The following is a 21,044-nucleotide window of genomic DNA, read 5'->3' as shown; positions in this document are numbered from 1 at the left end:
GAGGATAAAAAAGTACCTTCCTCAGCACAGATATCTCTTGAGAACTGAGGGATAGCACTTGATGCTAATTGAATTTATCATTAAACCTTTTTAGAGTTCCGCTCTGTCAAAAACAAATCAGCATAGAAGCTAAGTGACATTATTTTATTAATAATTATTTTATTGCTGCCTAAACAATATGTGAATACAGAAAGGAATGGAGAAAATTAGTGTTTTTGTAAGTAAAATAATAATTGTGTTCTAGTCAACACTAGAATTGATAAAGACCTTTGCAGGGTCATTTTAATTGGAAGTGAATGCAGATTGTACCATGTTTCTCCTTGGTTTCAAAAACCAGATGTAAGTAGGGTTTTTATTGTTTTAAAACATAAAATAATGTTCAGAATTATTTTCACAAGCACTGCTGTCTGCATGTGTTAAGGTGGATCACGATTCACATTAGTCTTCGAGAAAAGGCAGCAAACAGTTGCTTTCTGGGTGACCCAACTCAACACAGTGGGGTCTTGTTTTATACCAACCACGGCCATCACAGCAAAAGTTACATAAGTCCAGTTCATTCCAGTTCAGGTGATTGCTGTCAGCTGTACACAGTGGGATGCAGACACAGAGATTGTCTTGCTGCCACATTCAACAGACACTGCTAGCTCACACAGACGCACGTTGCAAGTACACATTCGAAGAAGCGTGTTTTCTGAATGTAGCGACTCAATGCGAGCACTTCAGCTTTCAGAAAACACCTCATACGTGGTCTGTCGTGTTTGCCGTCTCCTTCACCCTCTGCCACACATGCATGCACAAACAAACACACACACACACAAGCTTGTACACCCACAGAGAGACTCCCACTCAGGTAGGCAGTGTACGTGTGCAGTCTGCAGATTACACACAGGGAGCTCAGCAGGAGATGAGATGGGAGGGAGGGGGGGGGGCTGTCAGAGAGCAGAGGAGAGTTTTACTACCCAGCACACGCACTCCGTCTGCTCTGTATGATAATGTGAGAGTGCAGGAACGGCAGAGTTGAAACCAGGACAACACTCACACATGTTTACTGCTTGACCACTAGGATTACTGTATGTGTTGCCTTTACACACACAGTCACACTGTTTTTAATGCATTCAACGCTGATCTAGTTATTGTTGCGAAATATCGAGAGCTTTTCTTCTGATAAGTAATGATGAGAAGCTTCCTCCAGAGCTGTGAAGGAGGTTTAGAATCTGCAACAAAAAAAACATGAAATTAAATAGCACATGCATGCATAAACGATTTGTTTGTGGAGCTTGTCGAATTTTCTAAATTCAGCTTGTATAACACATGCATGCATAGCATTTCTGTTTTTTTTTCTCAAAGCAGAGGAACAAACTGGAGTGGAGATGCAACTGGAGTGGAATGCAAAAAGCGTTGCATCAGACTGCGTCATTCTGGTATTATTATTGTGTATCAGTGGAACGGGATTATCTCCCCTATGTTATCTTTACCAGCCTCACTGTCTCTTTGCTGTGTCCTACACTGAGCACCACTCTGCTTTCCCATGCCCTCTGCAGCCCCGCTTCACACCCACGTGTCCCTCCACTTTTGAGTCCACCTTTACCACTTCTCATAATGAGTACACAGCAGGAAACCGAAGCCCACACAGGAGTTTCTTAGTTGCTGTGTTTGTAAAAGTGAGTCATCTATAATGAAATAAGTTTTGGGTGTTTCTTATTTTATTGGGTAGTTTGCAGTAGACATGGACAGAAAATGTGAGGAGAGACTGCAGAGAAAGGGCATGCAGCAATGGTGGTGGGCAACCGGGGACTCAGCTGCTGTGGGCATCTCCATCCATGTGGTGTGTGCCCTACTTGGCCATGGAGTCATCCCTTGCAGTCAGGATTTTAAGCTCTAAAAAGTGACCTTCAATACATGCCCACAGTATTTTCTGTTTAATGTGTTGTCTTAATTAGCTCTTGTTTTATGCAATTTCATTATTGTTATATTTTTCTGTCCTTATTTGTTTTGCTATAGGTTGTTTTTCCTGCTGATTGATGACCTGTGAAATACTTTTTTTATTTTTTTTCCAGTTTCATTCTGTAAAGTTTGAAAGGATTAGACAATTGCCAGAGGAAAAGCAAACCAAGCATTGACTGGTGTTGTTTGTGGTAGTTCGGAGGAGTGGGGGAACGTCTTGGAAAAAGAAAATCCTTGAGTCTGGTTACCCTGATTTAAAATCTTGGACATGACTATGGCCTAGATGAATGAGAGCATCCACTGACATCTGTGTCAGATGTAACTGTAGATGATCTTTGAGTTTACAATACAGGTGAGGGGTATTTCTCACTATTTTTAAGACAGACCTGCTCAAAGGCCTAATCACCAAAAGTGGTATTGAAATATGAAGGTCATCCCATCTTTTATAACTTAGACAGACAACCAGACAACAGACTAGACTGCTACTGTCCCCAGATGGCCTATGTGGTCTGTGCTGACTAACCTGCTCTCTTGCGACCCCTGATGCCTCAGGCTAGCTCCCATGAAGCCAGGCTAATTGCCTGCGAATTAGCAAGGCCTAATGTGACGTTCTAAAGGGCAACACTGCAGCAAAGGCCTTTGGCCTTTGGCTGGCTGAACACCACATGTCACAGACAATCACCTGATATGAATCAGCACCAGGCCATTATTTTGGCTCCCTTCCGTTCCTGTCTGCTCTATGGGAGTTCTGCTACTGAGCACAGTGGAGGTCAATGCTCAGCGTCAAGTGCACTTATGTATGTGGAGGAAGCCTGTTGTCATTGGCTGCTGCAAATCATTACTGTATGTGGCAGTAGCTGCACCGAAGCTCCTGAGTTCGTGTCTCAAGAGCACAACTCATATATCACCACTGCACTGTGCTTGTTGTAGTCCAGCCTTGAAACATATGTCTGTAGTGTGTGTGTCTCTGGGTTCAACACAGCGTCTTCTTGTGTGCCCATGGTTGGAGTCTCTGTCTGTGTATTTTCCAGTCATTTTAAGAGTCCAATAATGATTATGCCACAGCTGTATTGTGGAGTCTCACCCCTGACTGTGTGTTTATCCCCTTGTTACCAAGAAACACATACAGGGTTGGTACATGCACCTTTGTGTTCCTAGTTTACATCTCTTGTTAGCTGTGTCTCCTGTCCAGATGTGTGTGTGTCTGTCTGGTCAACATGTCCCAGAGAAAATGATGGAGAAGCTTGTTGTAGATGGGAAGCGTTTGCATTGTTTTGTGTTATAAAAGGGTCAGTTTGAACTCAAACCATGATGACAGTCACAGTTTCCCCCACTCCACCACATTTAATATAATCACTTACTAGCTGTAACAAAAACAAATTAAGACTATCAGCATTTTTGTCATTTTAGGCTCTCTTCATACTCGCACACATACACAGATGCATGCTTTTTATACATACACAGTGTACAAACTGATGTTGCTATTAATTATACTTGTATGTGAAACACTGCTAGAGCTTTTAATTACATACTAATCACTAATACCAGTCTCAGTATTAAATTCTTAATTAAAAGCACAGAATTTCTCTTGCTTATCTCCTCCAGCATTTGGCAGTCATCCAGTGCCGTGTTTCCCTCTCTAACCAGCCAGGCCTGTAGCACTCTCCATATGGCTAATAACAGGCTTAAGGCTGGTTTTCCCAGCACTCTGGAATGCAACAATTATACCACAGAATGAGCTTATTCGCTAGTTACGGGTTCCACATCCTGCCTGACATAAGCCTGTCTTTTGTCAGACCCTGAATAACATCAAAGTATGCCATAGAACAATAGACGTATCTGTGGATGTTCACAGTAAAAGCAGGTTGCTCAAGTGCATGTTAATTTCTGCTTTAAAACTAAAGACAGTTAAATAATGGACAATGGTGTTGGTGTCATGAGTGGATTGTTGCTTACATATATTGACCTGCAGTGACAAGAAGTCAACAATCAACGCAAAACAAGTGTATTCACATACAATGGCTTTTAGAGCACCGATTCTCTCTATGAACAAGAGTTTTCATAAATAAAACAGCATTATTTACGTTCTCAGCTCTTGTTTCAGTATTCCTCCATGAGTACCACACTCTTTTAAGGTAGATTGCTAGGCCAGTAGACATGTTTTGCTTTGAGGTGATATGAGAAATTTCTTCAGTGGTAATTAAATTCAGCTTTGTGAGGTGTGCAGATTATTTTTCATTTTCTTCAAAGAGCCACTAGACGACTTCTTAAAGTGAAATGTTCTACCTTACAGGTTGTACTTGTCCCTTTTTTAGCCAGGATGGTTCCAGTTTGGTTGCTCATATTAATAAGTCGTTGGTCACCTCAGCAGAAGTAAATTTATTGCAACACTAATATTTTATAATTGAAAAGCATTCCCTCTCTTGGCAGTTCATTCATTCATTTGGTTACCTGATGTGTGAACTTGACAGATACAAATTGTGTGCTTAACCTAGTCTAGATTTTAGGTGTCGATATGTTTATCATTACCCAAGAGATCACCTGAACAGCATAACCCTGCTCACCTAATTAATAGGTTCATAAATCATCCTAAAAAGGCCAGCGGTTCATCAAGTAAAAATAAGACTAGAAAAGGCAGCTGTCAAACATGATTGGGATGCACAGTACAATCAGTGCATTCCTTCCTGCCTGTCCTCCTACCCCTCCTTCCTTCTTCCTCCTGCTCACTCGCCTCTTCTCCCGGAAAGCTGCTGACAGAAGCTGTCACTTCACCATAGCCCTCTGTTTGACACAACCAGCAACAGGAAGTGTGCCACTATGACCTAGTTTGGTCTCTGTTATTTTTGAAACACTATATTAAAATTACAGCTGAAAGGATTTGCCATTCTGAATTAGTTGTGAGATTAGAAATCCTTCTGATGTGGCACAGGAATGATAGTAGGAGAAAAAAAGTTGTGGGCTCATAATTTGCTACTATAGAATACAATGTTTTACATGCACGGGGGGAAATTCCTGGTAGATAAGTTTGTAAGCTGAGCAGAGCGTTTGTACTGTACTGCAAAAGGAGAAAACAAATTGGCACCATGATAACTTTGTGTTAGAAATCATTGAGCGTCCGTGTCTGTTTGCATTTCTTAATTTAATGGCTATTGAAAATTAGCACCACGAATGGACCTCCTCTAATCCTTATTACATTTCCTGCAGCTTCTTCACAATAAAAGCATGCTTCTTGCAGGGGTGGGATCAATGTGTTTTATGTTACCTCTGTCTTTGACATTACCTGTATCTGAAAAAATACAGTGATTATATACAAATGTAGTGGACTGGTTTAATAGTTCCAGAGTCAACAATACAAAATTATCTAACCTGATAAAGTAAGATTGTGAACGTTTTTGCTGGAAAGCTTTTAATGTGAAGCAGCTGCAGCAGGAAATTTTAGGTTTGCCCTCAGATGGAACATAACAAAAAGTGTAAGGGAAACACTAAGACACTGAATCTAATCTTCTTCAATAGTTCACACCTGGGTGAATGTTTGCGCAGTAATTAACAACTTTAGACACATACATACAGTAATTTACAAAAAAGGCTTGTAGACACTGCTCTGCATTGAAGCCAAAAAAGGTGTGCCTAAGCTGGATAAGGGTGCATTTACAAGAGCAGAGCCTGCTGGTTGGAATGATACACTTCATTTTAGTTTAATCTTATTGTTCTGGAACTACTTCCAAGATCCCGAGAGACAGCAGCAACCCCACTTCCACCTTGTCTGTGTTGTTTTTTTTGTGGCAGTGACACACAGATGCACACTTTTTCATGCCTTTCCTCCGCTTCCTCTTCTTATTACCCACACTTAAGCACACTCATGTTGTGTGTCTACATGCTTACAACACGAGATGAACAGGTGTGTCACATGCACAGGTGCGCACGCACACACATCCACCTGTCTACATGCATACAAATATGGAGATGCTTGCACAAACAAAATACTAAAATATACACAGCTACACACACTCACACATACACACACACATACATATATATATATATATATTTATATATTTATATTCAGGCTCATACACCAGTGTGAAAACACACACTGCAGTCACACAAACCTCTTCATTGTGTATGTGAAGTACTCCGCTGAGGGAGTGGAGAAGGTGGGGGAAGGGTCCATCAAATGAAATGAATATGTATCAGATGTGGTTTGAAGTAGTGACTTGTATTCAGCCATGCATACTCATGGAGCGTCTGTCACTCCGTCACCATTAGGATATAATAAGGTGTCTCAATGATGCTCAGAACCCAGGGGATTCTGGCATCTAAGACACCTGTCCGCATGTGTGTGTACCCCGCACTCCCTCTTCCAGCCGACTCCAGTTCATCTTTTGTACCTCTCGCACCCTCCCTTCTCCCAGCTCCTCTTTTGCTTTACCTTCAAATTGGTACCTCATTTTACCCTCTCTTTATGCACTGTATGGGTTCAGCTGAAAGTTAATAAAATCTCTTGCATCTGCCCTCTATCCCCTTCTGCTATATCTTCCTTTTTGCTTTGGCTCTCTGTTTCTCCATCTCTTGTTCTGTCTGTGGGCAGACAAGGACTACCGTTCTAACAATATATTCATCCTGAAGGGCACAGGAGAAACTCCTGAACACTGCTGCATAGGCGTGCATTTGTGTGTGAACGTTAAGACTCCACAAGACCTCCATAGGTTAATACCCTGGCCAACAAACCTTTTGCCCTTTGACCTCAGTCTCCCTTAAACACACGGGTTAAAGAGAAGTCTCAGTAGGACTTACACACAGGCATGAAAGCTTCATTTTTTGCCTTGTTTAGTAGAGACTCCCTAGTTACAGCTTTCCAGTGTACACTGGGGAATTTATTTAAAAAAAAAAGCATAATCTGCATTTTTAAAGCTTCACGTCTCTAAAACCGCAGGTATCCAGCCTGCTGGGTTTCTTCTAAATGTCATCTTGTAAACTTCTGGTGCCCGTAATCATTCTTTCTGTTCATACCGGAGAAGACATTCATTTCCAAAATTCTAGGCCTGACTGTAGATGGTTCAGCTTGGAGTTTCATGCCTATGCAGAAGTGCTCCACATATAAGTCACGTTACATTATCTTTGCATAAACGCGATAGCCCCCCTCACAAAAAAATGCTTCTCTCCATTTCCAAACCATCAACTGACAATTTCAATGTAGTTAGAATGTTTTTTCCCTAAATTAAGCAAGTTTTGTTTCTGAGCTTGTGCAACATGCCTTTTCAAGACTGTTAAATTCAGTTTAGAGGAAATGCCATCTCATGTTGCCACTTTGTATTTAACTCAGCTGCCATGACCCAAATCTTCCAAACCTACCCACTTATGTAACTTCACTCTTCTCCATGTGACCTGTTTCCTTGGCATATCTACACACACACAGCAAGCTTCCTGCCTATGGCCAGAATATCCTTCTGGCTGTTTTAACCTGGACCTTACCAAATCTGCTCACACACACACACACACACACACACACAGATAACCTATTTTCATCTAATGCTGTCAATGTTGTAATTTATTTTTGATCATTTATCACTTTCTCTGATTGATGATTCTCTCTCTCTCTCTCTCTCTCACACACACACACACACACACACACACACACACACGTCTTACACTCCTGTCTTCAGACTTTCCTCCCCACCCGAAAGCATGTTTCCAAAACCTGGCTTTTTGTCACACATCACATTATATCACATTGCATTTTGTCAAAAAGTCATCCATGCTTATCAAGCCTGCTTTATATAACTAACCGTGTCAGGTCCAGGATGCTGCACCCTATGTTAAGCAACAGCAGCAGAAGCAGCAGCAGCAGACACTGTTACATATAAAAATTAGGAGCACAAACATTCAATATATCTGCTTTATTCCCTGCAGCATCATATTATATTATGACTTAAGCTTTTGCATCTGTCAGTGGCCACAGATCTTTTTGGGATAGTGGGAGAAAGCATGGTTAGCTGTCCCTGTCGCCTCACACCAAGAAGGGTCTGGGATCAAACCTGCCAGCTGACTTGGGCTTTTCTTTGTGGAGTGCACAGAGCTTCTCGGAGGAAAAGGCGACAGAGTGGAGGCATGCATTTTTGGTCAATTGCTGATTCTAAGTTGCCAATAGCTGAAAATGTGAATATATATTCGTGAAGGGTTTGATATTAATTAGTGTTAAATTTCCCATATGTAAGAATTTGAATAAATTCACATGTATTTATCACTTCATACTGCCAGGGTGTTAATGGAATGTAACACAATATTTTTTTTGTCCAAAGGATGTAATGTTTACTAGTTACTTAATATAGCAAACTGGATAACGGTATAATTCAGCTAATCTCCTGGGGCTGGTCCGTCATTGAGTGGCAATAGTTGCTGTTTGGCAATTACTTAATAAGCACATGGTTTTCTCTAACCTGTGCTGGATGTAGTAAAGCTGACATAATTAGCTGGCTGAGCCATCTTGCTTGTTTTTGTAATGTGTTATAGCACAATTCAGTCCTAGTGTATATTACAGTTAGTGTACTTCATTAATTAATGTGATTCATCATACAGATTTATACATCATGGATTTTAGACAACAATAAATAATGTAAGAGTACAAAGCACTTAGTTTATCATTAGTAATAATAATTCATTTTTGATTCTTATACTTTTGAATATTTATGTCATGTGAATGGCAGTATGTATATTACAATTGTCACAGTGTATGGACAACATGAATGTATGCTCATCGTCCCTTTAGGACTGAAAGCAAACATTGCTTTACTGTATTTACAATTTCCTGGCTCTGGAAACAGTGGGTGTGTATGTTGTGTGTATAGTTATGCAAAAATGATGGGACTCCTCCAGCAGTTTTTCACTGCCCTTCCTAGATTTCACACACACACACACACACACACACACACACACACGATGCCTGTGATTGTGTTATCCATCAGCTACTGGGCAGGAATGGCATGGCCCCAGACTGGCCCCAAAAGCTCATTAATCAGGGAGGGCGAGGAGTGGGTGGAAGGAGGACACAGCAGTGAATCTCATTATCTTACTTCACAGCCTTACTAATCAGTACATTCATTGATGATGACTACTTCCATTCACTGAGAGACTGTTTTTGTAACATGTCGGAAAAAAGCCATACAGTACACTGTACACACTTATGTACAATATGTGCGCATAAGCAGGCTTTGGCTGATGCTTTCTGAGTGGAAGGACGGTCTCCCGTGCACAGTTATACAAAGATACCGTACACACACACACACAGGTTTGTCCTTGCAGCTAGCTGAGAAATTAGACTTTTTTCTGTGACATGAAAAATGTTATCGACCTTTTATGATATGCGTGGGTGGCTGAGATTAGGTGTGTACTGTATACAGCATATATGTATATATGTATATATACAGTTAGGGCCAGTTAAACATTAGAAACAAATGTACGGATGCACTATTGACAATACTTTTAAGACTAGAAAAACACAAATGTCATATAATATTCCAGATAATATTTGGACTGATAAATTGTCTCTCCAGCTGTAAAAGGTATACAAACGTTTGTGTGAGGATGAATCCTAAATATTCTGGTGATCACCTGAATGTTCCCCGACCACCAGCAGGTCAGTTGCCAGATTTAGTGCCAGGTATCATATACATACAGAATCAGCAAATACAATTTAAAGTAGAAAAAGAAAGAAAAAGTTCACATTTTCCAAATAATCTGAGAAATAATTCTTTAAACCGCAAATGGGAATAGCGACGAAAACCTAAACAAAGTCAAAATTAATGACTTAACCAAATTCAGGCTGGTAAGAGATTTTGAATATAAGTGCAGGTGACATTATTTTACACCGCCCGCCCGGGCCCAAAGGAGGACACACACTCCTAAAATTGCCAGAGTGTGCAAAGTCTGAAATATTTAGGGTTGTGCAGACATTGCAAGTAGTGCACAGGTGTGCAAAAAACTGCTTAGGCAATAAAAATATAGTGTGTAAATAAACAATCGGTAAGCACAGGTTAGCAAAGTTAGACAGGCTGGCGGCTCAAGACACAAGATTCTGTGTTAATGATCCGCTGCCTCCACTCACAGAAAAGTTTTTAGAACAGATGGTTGCCATTGTGTGGCGAGCTGGTGGCAGTCCTCCTTGCCTTTTTCATCACCCGACTGCCATGTTTGCTTGATGGACGGCCACAAACAGCCAGTGACCCGCCAAGTGGAGCAGCCGAAAACTGCTGGAGCGTTTCTTCGGGAGGAGAGGGGGCAAGGTGGACTAGGCTGTTAGGGTATGCTAGAGACAGAGAGAAAATGTGGTTTTTATAGGAGAAACAAAGCCCATGTTGAGCAGTAAGAACCCGGGAGAAGGAGAAGAGAAATTCCTTCCATCCCTCTGTCTTCTCCCCTCCTCCCCAGTGGTATTAATTAGCAGCAGCAGATGAGTGGAGAACGGGAGCCTGAAGGGAGAACAGGTTCAAGTCGGGTTAACATACACTGGTATGCCCCCCCCCCCCCCCCATTTGCTCTCATTCTCTCCCTTCCTTCCCCTCCTCTCACATGTACACACACAAAAACAATAGGAGGTGTTACAAATTGTAGAAATATCTGCTTCCCCTTATTACAGCTAAACTGAATATATAGCACATTCAGCTATGCTTCAATGTAAGCCCCCATGTAAGACCCCAATTATTGCCTGCCCTCTTTACATATTCAGAAGATGATGGATCACCTCAGACTGGGACACACCAACCAATGAACCACTGACATTATCACCCACCTCACAGACATGCCAAATCAGTGTTACAGTGTACACCTAGGTTGCCCTCCTATGCACTCACTGAATGTGAATCCTTTTTCAATTCCTTTGTCAGTTTCAGGTGTGTCAGCACAGTAGATACCCTTCATGCTTACATTTTTCTCCCTTTTTTGACATAGTATGGAGTAGAAAGGCCAGCTTTTTACTATGAACAGTCAACTGCATCCAGCCTTGGATACAAAAACTTTTCAACAACTTCTTGGAATAGAAACAGCTGTAATTTTAAAAATTTAAGTTTCCAGTCTTTACCTGTGGGGTGGTTTAGCAAGAACTAGCTCAGTTTTTGTTTGTGTATCAACGTACAACATTTTTTTTTTCGTCACTGTTTAATTGCAGAAATGTGACCACAACAAAAACATGTTAAATTCGATCATCATTTGGGACCAATGAAATATATAGCTGTGTATCATCAGCATAAGGTTACCTGTAAGTTCTCTCTCTCAAGCATGTAGTTATTATACAGAGGGCTAAAACAGCTTTCTTGTGCAACAAAAAAATGTAATGAAGATAACCTGGGTTCCATCTGAATTTGAAGCAAATTGAGGAAAAAAGAAAAAAAGAATATACCAGTGGTTGAAACAGACTATGCTAGTATCTTTGGAAGATGATGGTTTAAGGAATACCACACCATGTCAGAGCTGTAATAAAAGTAGTTCAGTTTTCTTGTTTACGACTTCATTGTCTGCTAAATCAAAACTTATTAGACAAATGTATTTCCATCACCTCAAACGAGCAAGCGAGATTTTTTCTGAATTGTGTAGTAGGATGTTTTCCCTTCTTGTCTTTTTAACATGACATGTAATCCTTAGCTCATGGGCACATATGGTGGTCAGAGCTGTTATTTACCTTGTACGCTGACAGCTATTTGTAGTCATGTTAGTGTAGTCCTTGCTACTCCAAACTCCTCATCACCAGTTGATTACTGTCTTTGTATGGGGAGCAGTATCCAGATTAAGGTGAAGATAAAAATGTCTTATTCTTTGTATGAGCATGGAGCACACAAGGCCACAGACTGTTTTTTGCAGTTTTCTTGGTATGTGTACCTGTTAAGCCCTTAGCAAAGAAACAGTTTCAAGAGAATGGACCAGAGTAAGTAGAAATATAATACCACTAACTTTATAACTATAATTGTGCTCAACTAGTTTGAAAAGTGGACTTTGTGATGAGTTACTTTATAACATTTTTGTCGTTTTTCTTCCTTTCTCCTGCTTTTCCTTTCACTATCTCTCCCTGCAGAATTCGATACGACACAACCTGTCCTTGAACAAGTGTTTTCTAAAAGTGCCTCGCTCGAAAGATGACCCTGGAAAAGTAAGTATTTCCTGAATAAAATAATACAACTGAAAGCTCAGCTTGAATTATGGTGTGGCACACAATGAAAATGCAAGTCTATTTGAGCGAGCTTACAAATAAGGCCGAGATGACTTTCCACGTGTTTAGTCGCCCTTGTGCCACATGTGTGCACACTCTTGAGCATAAATGCACCCGAAGACAGCCTCACTCTTTGTCACACACACACATGCAGAGTGTCTGCACTTAAAAGCAATTTGTAACTCCATAACCGGCTGTGCTGAATGCCTAATGCTGCTTTCTCTGTTTTCTGTGGCTCCTCCGATATTGATTCTGCCAAGTAATAATGTGGTACAGGGAGTAATGAATAATAAGTGTATGTAGGTACACTCCTTCAGATGCAAGGCCTTTCACGCATCTGTTATGCTTTATTAGAGGCTGTTTCTCTCTCTCTCTTTCTCTCTCTCTCCCTCTCTCTCTCTCTTGGACACAATCAGAGGAAGCTTTAGATATGTTTCACTGCTGCTACGACTGCGGTTAGGAAGACAGAACTGCCATGACCACTTCAGCAGTGGCGGTTTGATAGCAACAATCTGTCAAGTCCTTGTTTGTGCTGAATCGAAGGACTTGCTCAGACGGGGAAAAGTATATAATTACACTTGATCACTGAAGCTTGTCCTTACACAATTTTTTAATAAAAGCTCAAATGTCTGCATTTCAGCCCATCACACTGTGAATGTTAGAGGCAATACACCGCTTTTACAAAAACTGACAAGTCCAAACTTTTCATTGAGCTCTAAAAACTCTGCTCATTTTGTTTGGGGGGAAAGGGTGGAGGAAGGAGTTTCTTCAGGCTGCAGGGATTTTGGAGCCATTGAAAAATGAATTAGGGGGAAGAAGGTTTAAATAATTCAAACAAAATCCTTGAGCTTGAGCGAGGCCTATAGTCTGAAAAGACACAAAGAGAGCGGCTCCCCTCTGATTAGCCTGACTTAGACCTGACCAGCACCTTAATTCACACCGTGGATCGAAGTGGTCAATACCTCGGCATGTGGGGGAGGTCATCTGTGTGCGGAGAAGTTGAATGTACATGCTCTGTTTGAAGCCACAGAGAGAGGGGAGAAGCTAAATCATGCATGTGCTAACGTTAATTGGCTGTGTACTGCTCAGTGATGTGGGACTGAGAGACAGGGGGAGGAGAAGAGGCAAGAATAAGGGAGGTGGGGGGAGGTAGAATCTGAGAGAGGAGCTGTGTGTATGTGTGGCCCAGATGAACCCCTTGAATTTAGTCTGCAGCTTCGGTCCTACATGGGAGGGATGGGAGGGGGGGGGGGAGGGGGGGGGGGGGGGGGGGGGGGGGAGGGGGTCAGACCAGGAGGAAATCAAGGACCTAAAAGCAATTGATTTCCTCCTCTCTCATTACATGTTTATTTTGGAGGCTGCCGTGTTCATCAAAAAGATTTCTGTGGATTTTCTGGGGAAATGAAGCAGGAGTGTGTTCCATAGGAAAAGGATTTGATACAGAACCGAAAGAACTGCCGAAAAACCGATACACCGCTTTTATCAGATGCAGTGTATCCACCTACTGCACTTTTTTTGTAACAATACCAGAAATGTTTCTGTGTCGATACCACTAAATTTGCTCCAAAAAAGATTCTCTTGCTCATCTGTTACTCACAGCCTGCTCGCAGGCACTAACATGAACACATCATTATAGTTAGGCAGACTGGTAGCTCATAACATTATGAGCAGGACAAACGGCTCAAACTATAAGCTACGTGTTAACTTAAACTTTTTGGATCGTTGTCTATGTAGCAATGCTAAAACATGATTTTTTTCTTTTACAATTTATCTGCATTAAGCAAATATTGGTATGTGGCCTCCAGAAATGGATATTTTCCGCTGCTGTTGTTTGTTATATCTTTCATATGTTTCCTGATATATCCTTGGCATGATCACTGTGCATAAGTGAGCAACTTTATTGTTTAGTGATTTACTCAAGACCTGCTTAAATCCTGCATTGTTAGACATTATTTATTTATTTAATTTAATCAATTAATTTAAATTAATTAATTACATTAATTACTGTATTTTCTTAAAGCTTGAAACATGCCATGTTAACAGCTAATATCATACTGAATTCAGTATTTAACATGCTTATAATGGAGCTTTTCTGCAGGTGATTCAAAAGAATATAAGAAATAAACTTCCACAAAGTATGAAGCTAAACTGTGTTTTACTTTGGTCACCATTCAGGGTTCCTACTGGGCCATAGACACCAATCCTAAAGAAGACACAGTTCCCAGCAGGCCGAAGAAGAGACCACGCTCTGGAGAACGGGCAAGTCATTTTCTGTTTATATACCTTTTGACACTATAGAAGGGAAAGCTTCATAATGTCATGGTACAGCTGACATCTCCTCAGGTCTCTTAAAAGCAAGTGAAGACGTGTCCACTGGCTGTTTTTTTTTTTTTAAGTGCAAAAGGCTTTTTTACCAGTTCAATGCAATCCAAATCCCCATCTTTGTTTAGTATGTTACTATGTAAACGTGTGTGTGTGTAACACGTTGTATACTCACATTGTGAGCAGCATGATAGCCCAGCAGCATTGACAATTGTCTACCATGCCAGAAAATCAGAATTTGTGTGTATAGTAAAGCCACAAAATAACAAACATTTATTTTTCCTGGCTGGGTTTTCATCACCTTGTGCTGTCTGTTTGGCACTGATGCATGTATAGGACCCTCTGCAGCAGGACAGTGTTGGGAAAAAAACACTCAGCTATGCATACATCAGTGCATGTGCCATTACCACAGCAGATCCAGAGCCTATAGTCACAATTAAACAACATTGTGATACATATGTATAATTATCCATGTTAACCACAGGCTTCTGCATTTGCAATTTTCATGATGCCACAGAAACAGCGGGAAAGAGCTACAGGATAGATGTGAGAACACAGAAGTAGGGATGAAAAGTGGTTTTGGGAAATTGAGTGACAGCTGCTGAGGCTATAAATACATTTGTAACCCTCCATCAGCTTGGCAGAATGTGGCTGATGTTCAGTCATTAACCTGAGGATCTGAATACAGAAGCTGTGCAGAGTGTAGCTCAGTGATGTATATCAGGTCTTGTATCTCCTCAGTCTGCTGTCAGTTCTGTTGTTTTTTCTCTGACTACTGTATGTTGTGCATTCTGTTTCCTTAGCAGGCTTAGCACAATAGCACACTCACAAGCGAGACTTGTCTAAGGACAAAAACCTGCATTATTTCAGGTGATTCAGTTTCCTACAGACTGGATTCCTTTCTCATTATTACCTCACCTGAGCTTAAATGAACTGTGCTCTACAGCAGGACTTTTGCAGTTGTGAAAATCTTCGCCAGTGGTTGTGCACCGTGCCTTCTGGGATGACAGACTGTTATTGGCATTAACAGAAATGACCATGTTGGTCCGAATATAAGCTTTTTTTTTGGTCTTGGAAATATATAAATAAATACTTCTACACATGAAGAATACACCTGCAACAAGAGGTAGAGCCAAAGTGTGTAAAACAAGTGACCTCCTCAGGTAAAGTAGTTCATAGAGCCACAAGACTGTACAATGATGGTGAGTGGCCATTTTGAACAGAGTGGGTCAAACTTTAAGCTCATAGTGATTAGAGCAATAAACAACTCTGAAGCATGCAAGAAATATGGTATCAGTCTCAAAAATGCTAAGAGTAAAAAAAACAGCCGCAGTAGTAAAAGTTGTTGTTTTTTTTGACAGGGAAGTGTGTAGAAGTATGTGGCATCCATCTAAGGATAGCATAATTGTTTTTAAATTCAAATGAACTGCAGGTTATTTTATGGTATGCTATAAAGTGTTTATTTTTATTTTATATTGTCCTTTATAGGAAAACAAACAAGATTTAGTCTTTAAAAAAGGGTGGGTTGTCTTATAATCAGGGTTGTCTTATATTCAGAGCAATGCTGTATGGTGTTAATGGCCATTGAATCAGCATTTAATAGTATAGTGTAACAAAACTGATAATGGTACACCACTAATAGGCATTGAATGGATTGATTATTGGGTAATAACAAGCATTTAACAAGATGATAGTGGGGAGGCAGAGGAGGGTCCTACTAGCCATGTATGAGAGAGATCCCAGCCTTTAACTGGGCTCAAATCACCCAAGGCAGGTGTTCATATGACAAATGCCACTTTCTTAGGCCAAGGTAGGGACACCACTAAGTGAAACCATCAGGTGCAGGGGTCTGAGCAGAAAAAAAAAACATTACCAGTAAAGCATATTTCACAAGGGAGCTTTATGTGCAGGTACTATTGTATTTTTCATGTAGACCGTTGCATTCTGAGGCCGACCCACTGAGAGTTTTCCGAGTGTACGCATTAAAGAAAACCAGAGAGAAAACCAAAGTCTTTCATCATGGTCGTCTCATCCAGCGCCTCTGTCACTGTTTGTGCATCTTGATCATTATCTTTCTGTTTGTCTTGCTGCACTCTCCTCCATCTCCTCCCTCTCTGCCCGCGTTGCTGCTTTAGCCCTCTCCTCTCCGGGGAACTCAGGCAGGCATGGAGCGGCAAAGTGCACAATCACTGTTGCTCATTGGAGGAAGAATTGAGGTAAAAGAGACAGAAAGGGTTGGGGGAGCACAGAAGGAGGTGTGAAAGAAAGGATGCAGAAAGAAAGAAAGAAAAAGACATCAAGGTAGAGGGAGCGCAGAGGAAAAAGTCAAGCTGCAAGGAGGGAAAAGGAGTAAGAAGGAGAGGAGGGAGAGCGAAGAGTATTCTAGGCTTGTGTTCCAGTTAATTACCACAGAAGGCCCCGGGGCTGCCGTTAGACATATTTTCTTCACCAACGATTTTTTTTATTACAAACATTAATTAATTCAGAGCCTTGTCATCTCGTCTTACATGGACAGGCCCTTCGACCCCTTTTCTTACGCCTCACTTGCACCGCTGGCAGACACACTGTGGGCTGTCACATGGGCTAAGGAGAAACAGGGAGGTTTTAAGTGCTAAGATTTATGGCAGCATTACCGTCTGGAAAAAAAGGTGCGCTAAATATGTCTTACTGACTTCATTGGGGTTTTGTTGCACCTAGGCTACAGAAAGATTTCAAGCTGGCAGCGAGGCTAAACGTCAACCACATAAATGCATTGTATAAATGTGCAGACAGGCAGTGCACATTTAGTTTTGTACCTGCATCTCTGATGCCCTTAGCATAATCACTCTCTTTCATTTCCTGTATGCCTTTCTGTCTGTCTGCCTGTCTGCCTGCCTGTCTGTCACCACTCAATTATCCCGCTACCTATTCTCCCATCCTCGCCTTCTTCCACACGCCTTCCTCCTCTCTTCACCTCTCCGTTGTCTTCTTTTTAAGTGCCTCCACCAGGGAACCGACAACCCGTTTCGCTGGGAGTTTATCATAAATTAAAGATTGCATTGTTGCCAACCAATCCTCTTACTGTAAGCAGTTTGGGGAGGCAGGCAAGCTGTCTTGAACCCTGAAAGGAGTCAGACAAGGGGAAAAATATCTTCCTCATTTTATTTTTTAAATGTTTTTTTTTTTCATTTGGCGGGCATCAATTTAGCCCTTCATCGATCTTTGAATACTTCCTCATATCCTCACACTCAGTTAACCCTACTTTAGCTCTTTATGAGGACAGAAAATGAACTCCTACTGAATATATTTTAGACACGTGAATAATGCATGAGGATGGCTTGATTTATCTTATCAAGAGCGAGTGATGTGTCCACTTTCCAGGCTGTTTAAGTGTCCAGCAATTTAAATTGAGTGCGCCTGAACTAGTTCACACAGTTTAAGCCCAGGGCATGACGGTGGTGAATCAGTAGGCTTACTAAAGACTCATGAACTTGCAGCATACAGAGATTTCTCATAACCTTTGTCACATTTCATTTCCTTCCTCATTTTATACTCATCTAGATATCTCCAGTAGTTTTCCATAATAATTAACAGGCAAGACAGCTGGAAATGTGTTTCCATGTGAACATAAAGAAATTTCTTTAAGAAAATATTGTGTTGCACATTCCTTAGCCTATTCAGCCAATCACATAGGTAATTATTGATGTCGTGATTTATTAAAAGAAATATGATGAAAGCAGCATCAGGTAATCTCCCCACAGTCAGCTCTAAAGGAAATAAAAGTGCTGCTTTGTGGTTTTTATCATCTTGTATACTTACGCTATACATTTCATCAGTCTCCGGGGAGTAAACTAGTTTAAATCGATGTAACATATTGTCAGAGCTTCTTGGGTTAATCGTAAAGGTTTCTTTGGCATAAAAGAAGATTTTGGGGGTCTGAAATAGAAAAACATATATGTAGAAAATTGTGTAAAAAGGTTACCCACTATAGAGAGAGGCAGTAACTATTAGGTTTTTCCTTTTTAGTGCACTTGAAGTATAAACAGTACCACATGTGAATATTCTGTCTCACCGCGCACAACTGTGTGGCTTAACGTTTAGACTCATCCTCCTAGTAAAGCACAGGAGTTACTAATAACACCAACAATGGCTTTGTTGTATTGAAGTGCTGACTTTTAATCCTGACAGATTCATTTCATTGTCATCATACACTGTGTGGCTTTCAATGTGTAGGTGTCTGTTCTCCTTGCAGGCATCAACTCCTTACAGTCTGGAGTCAGAGTCTCTGAGGATGGACTGCATCATGTCTGGAGGGGCGTCCCCAACTCTGGCCATCAATGCTGTAACCAACAAGGTAGGACACCAGCTACTCGGCAAGGGGAGGCATGGGTGGGAGTCTAGGCTAGATGAATCAGTGTAGCTAGTGGGATTTTACAAGGACTTTTGTCAATTTGCCTAAATAATGGTACCAAACTTACAAAACAAACATTTTGAACATGTTGTGAAGTCTTACATGTAAGTGCTTGTCCAACAATGTTTTTTTTTCTTTAAACAACTGCACCTAATCCTTCTATACATTTGTAATGACAAGTAATCCCACACGCAGGACCACACATACCACACACTTGTCAGCAGCAAACAGTAGCAAAGCCTCTGTTTTTGTCTTTTGCCATCAAAAGCTGGGACTGCGGTAGCCTCAAGACTTCACTTTCCCACACATGACCTTATGCAACAGCCACACACACACACACATTCTGTCTTAAAACACTAAACTGGGTGTGACCATCTATATGAGGGTCAGAGATCAAGCTGCAACTGGGACCTCTGACGCCTGTCTGATGTGGCACACACACACACACAGCATGATGTGTGGTAGGTGACCTGTTCGTCTGACCTCGACCAAAGAGGAAATTTGTCCCACAGTAACTCAAATAACTCTTAGTGTTTGCTCTGGACGTGATGTGAAGGAATGAACTCATGTTTCCCTGAATCTGTTAATATGAAGCACTTTTTAACGTTTACACCATTAACATTACATAACTTAACCCATATCAGTAATTTGTCAGTTGAAACGTCAAAGATTTGGTCCAGCTCGTAGACTTTCATATTATTATAATTTAATATAATTTGATCTTTGCTCAAGCAGTAAAGCAGAATTCAGTCTTTTCAGTTTCCAGAGGTTGATCACACTGATAGCTGAAAACAGAAACCAAGCTGCAGTTTCGATGCCGATCATCGAGCAGCTGTTGCTGCAATATTTCCGTGCAGTTTCCATTCACCCTGCATTACTTTGAGAAAAGATTAAAACTCTTCCCAGACATTCATTTTTGAAACAATGATTCAGAGCAGGGAGAGGAAGACCTTGATGATAAAGATGGCGATGCCAACGTCAATGATATCCACCCACATCCAGACAGGTGGCGTCCTGCAGGCACAGCAGTGCGTCAGAGCCTCTTCTGTAACACATTTGCTCACTGATTTTCTGTGTGCACTGCAGAATGACTGTGCTTTTTAAAAAGACAGTCCTATATATTGAATTAGAAATTAAAAAAACTAGTTACCTTATAGGGATTGTTATAATAAATAACTAAAACAGCCTGATAATGTTATTCATAATCAGACTTTGTATCTTGTAAGCTGATAATTTCCTTGCTCCTATGTCACAGCAAGGCAAATTAAGTGTTCATTCTTCAGATTTCACTAAATTCACAATAATCAGAGATAACTTGGAAATAACACGACTCAAAATCACTTCTTTTTTCCACTACAAGATGTTCAACAGGGTAGAGCACTGCCCTAGAGAGCCCTTACTGTTGTCTCACCCGAAGGCTGTATTTTCACATTTGTCTATACAATTAAATGTTGCCTGGAGGTAATGCTAGTGCTTTGCTTCACAAGTCCTGACAGTCAAATAAAACAAGAGAAACATGATTCAACATAATCCTGAGGCACCGCTTTTAAATGCTTTGTGATGTGCCACCACAAGACGTTTCATTGTGCAGTTCTTCAGAAGCTAAACTTGCCTCTTCATTGGTGTCAAAGTCATTTCTGTAGGTGTTCTCTGGGTCAGGACATCTTATAAAACATCAACAAGCAAAGCTTTTATGCAGCAGAAGGCCTAATTTGCATAGACCAGCACTTTTATGTCCACATTTCCTCACAAGTTGTCCCATCAGCTAATGGAGCATGGGTAACTTCAGTAGGTGTGCAGTGTACTCATCAGCCTGGATTTGGCAAATGAAGGGAGAGTAACAACACAAGGCACAATAAAATCATGAATCACTGAGGTTTTGGCCAAATGTTAGCCTTGCATAATAGCCTTTATTGTCATGTTATTCTGTGTGTGTAGGTAGCACTGTACAACCCTGAGGCAGAAGGCAGCGAGAGTCCTGGGAGTCTGGGTGGCAGCCTGAGTAACAGTCTTTCAGAGCAGAGTTTGGCGTCCGTCAACCTTAACAACCTGAACACCGCCGTCAGCAGTGGCAGCAATGTACACAGCTACACACCAGTAAGTCTTTCATTTTGGTGCAAGTCCACTGATTGTTGCTGAAAAATGTCTTTTTTCTTATGTCTAAGGACTGTGATGCTGCTACAGAAAATGTCT

General features: G+C 41.0%; 1 protein-coding gene across 1 annotated transcript in view; it reads left to right on the top strand.

The window, feature by feature from the left end:
• The window catches only part of LOC114438958 (forkhead box protein J3-like), a 44,088-nt gene that overhangs the window by 11,048 nt on the left and 11,996 nt on the right, over nt 1-21,044 (top strand). Inside the window, exons 4-7 of the mRNA XM_028410629.1 lie at nt 12,005-12,079; nt 14,315-14,398; nt 18,693-18,794; nt 20,790-20,948. Coding sequence (XP_028266430.1) covers nt 12,005-12,079; nt 14,315-14,398; nt 18,693-18,794; nt 20,790-20,948 — 420 coding nt within the window. The remainder of the gene's footprint in view (nt 1-12,004; nt 12,080-14,314; nt 14,399-18,692; nt 18,795-20,789; nt 20,949-21,044) is intronic.

This window comes from Parambassis ranga, chromosome 7, assembly GCF_900634625.1.
Source record: "Parambassis ranga chromosome 7, fParRan2.1, whole genome shotgun sequence".
In the NCBI taxonomy this organism is placed as follows: domain Eukaryota; kingdom Metazoa; phylum Chordata; class Actinopteri; family Ambassidae; genus Parambassis; species Parambassis ranga.
The sequence above is the reverse complement of the archived record's forward strand: the minus strand, read 5'-3'. Positions and strand labels throughout refer to the sequence as shown.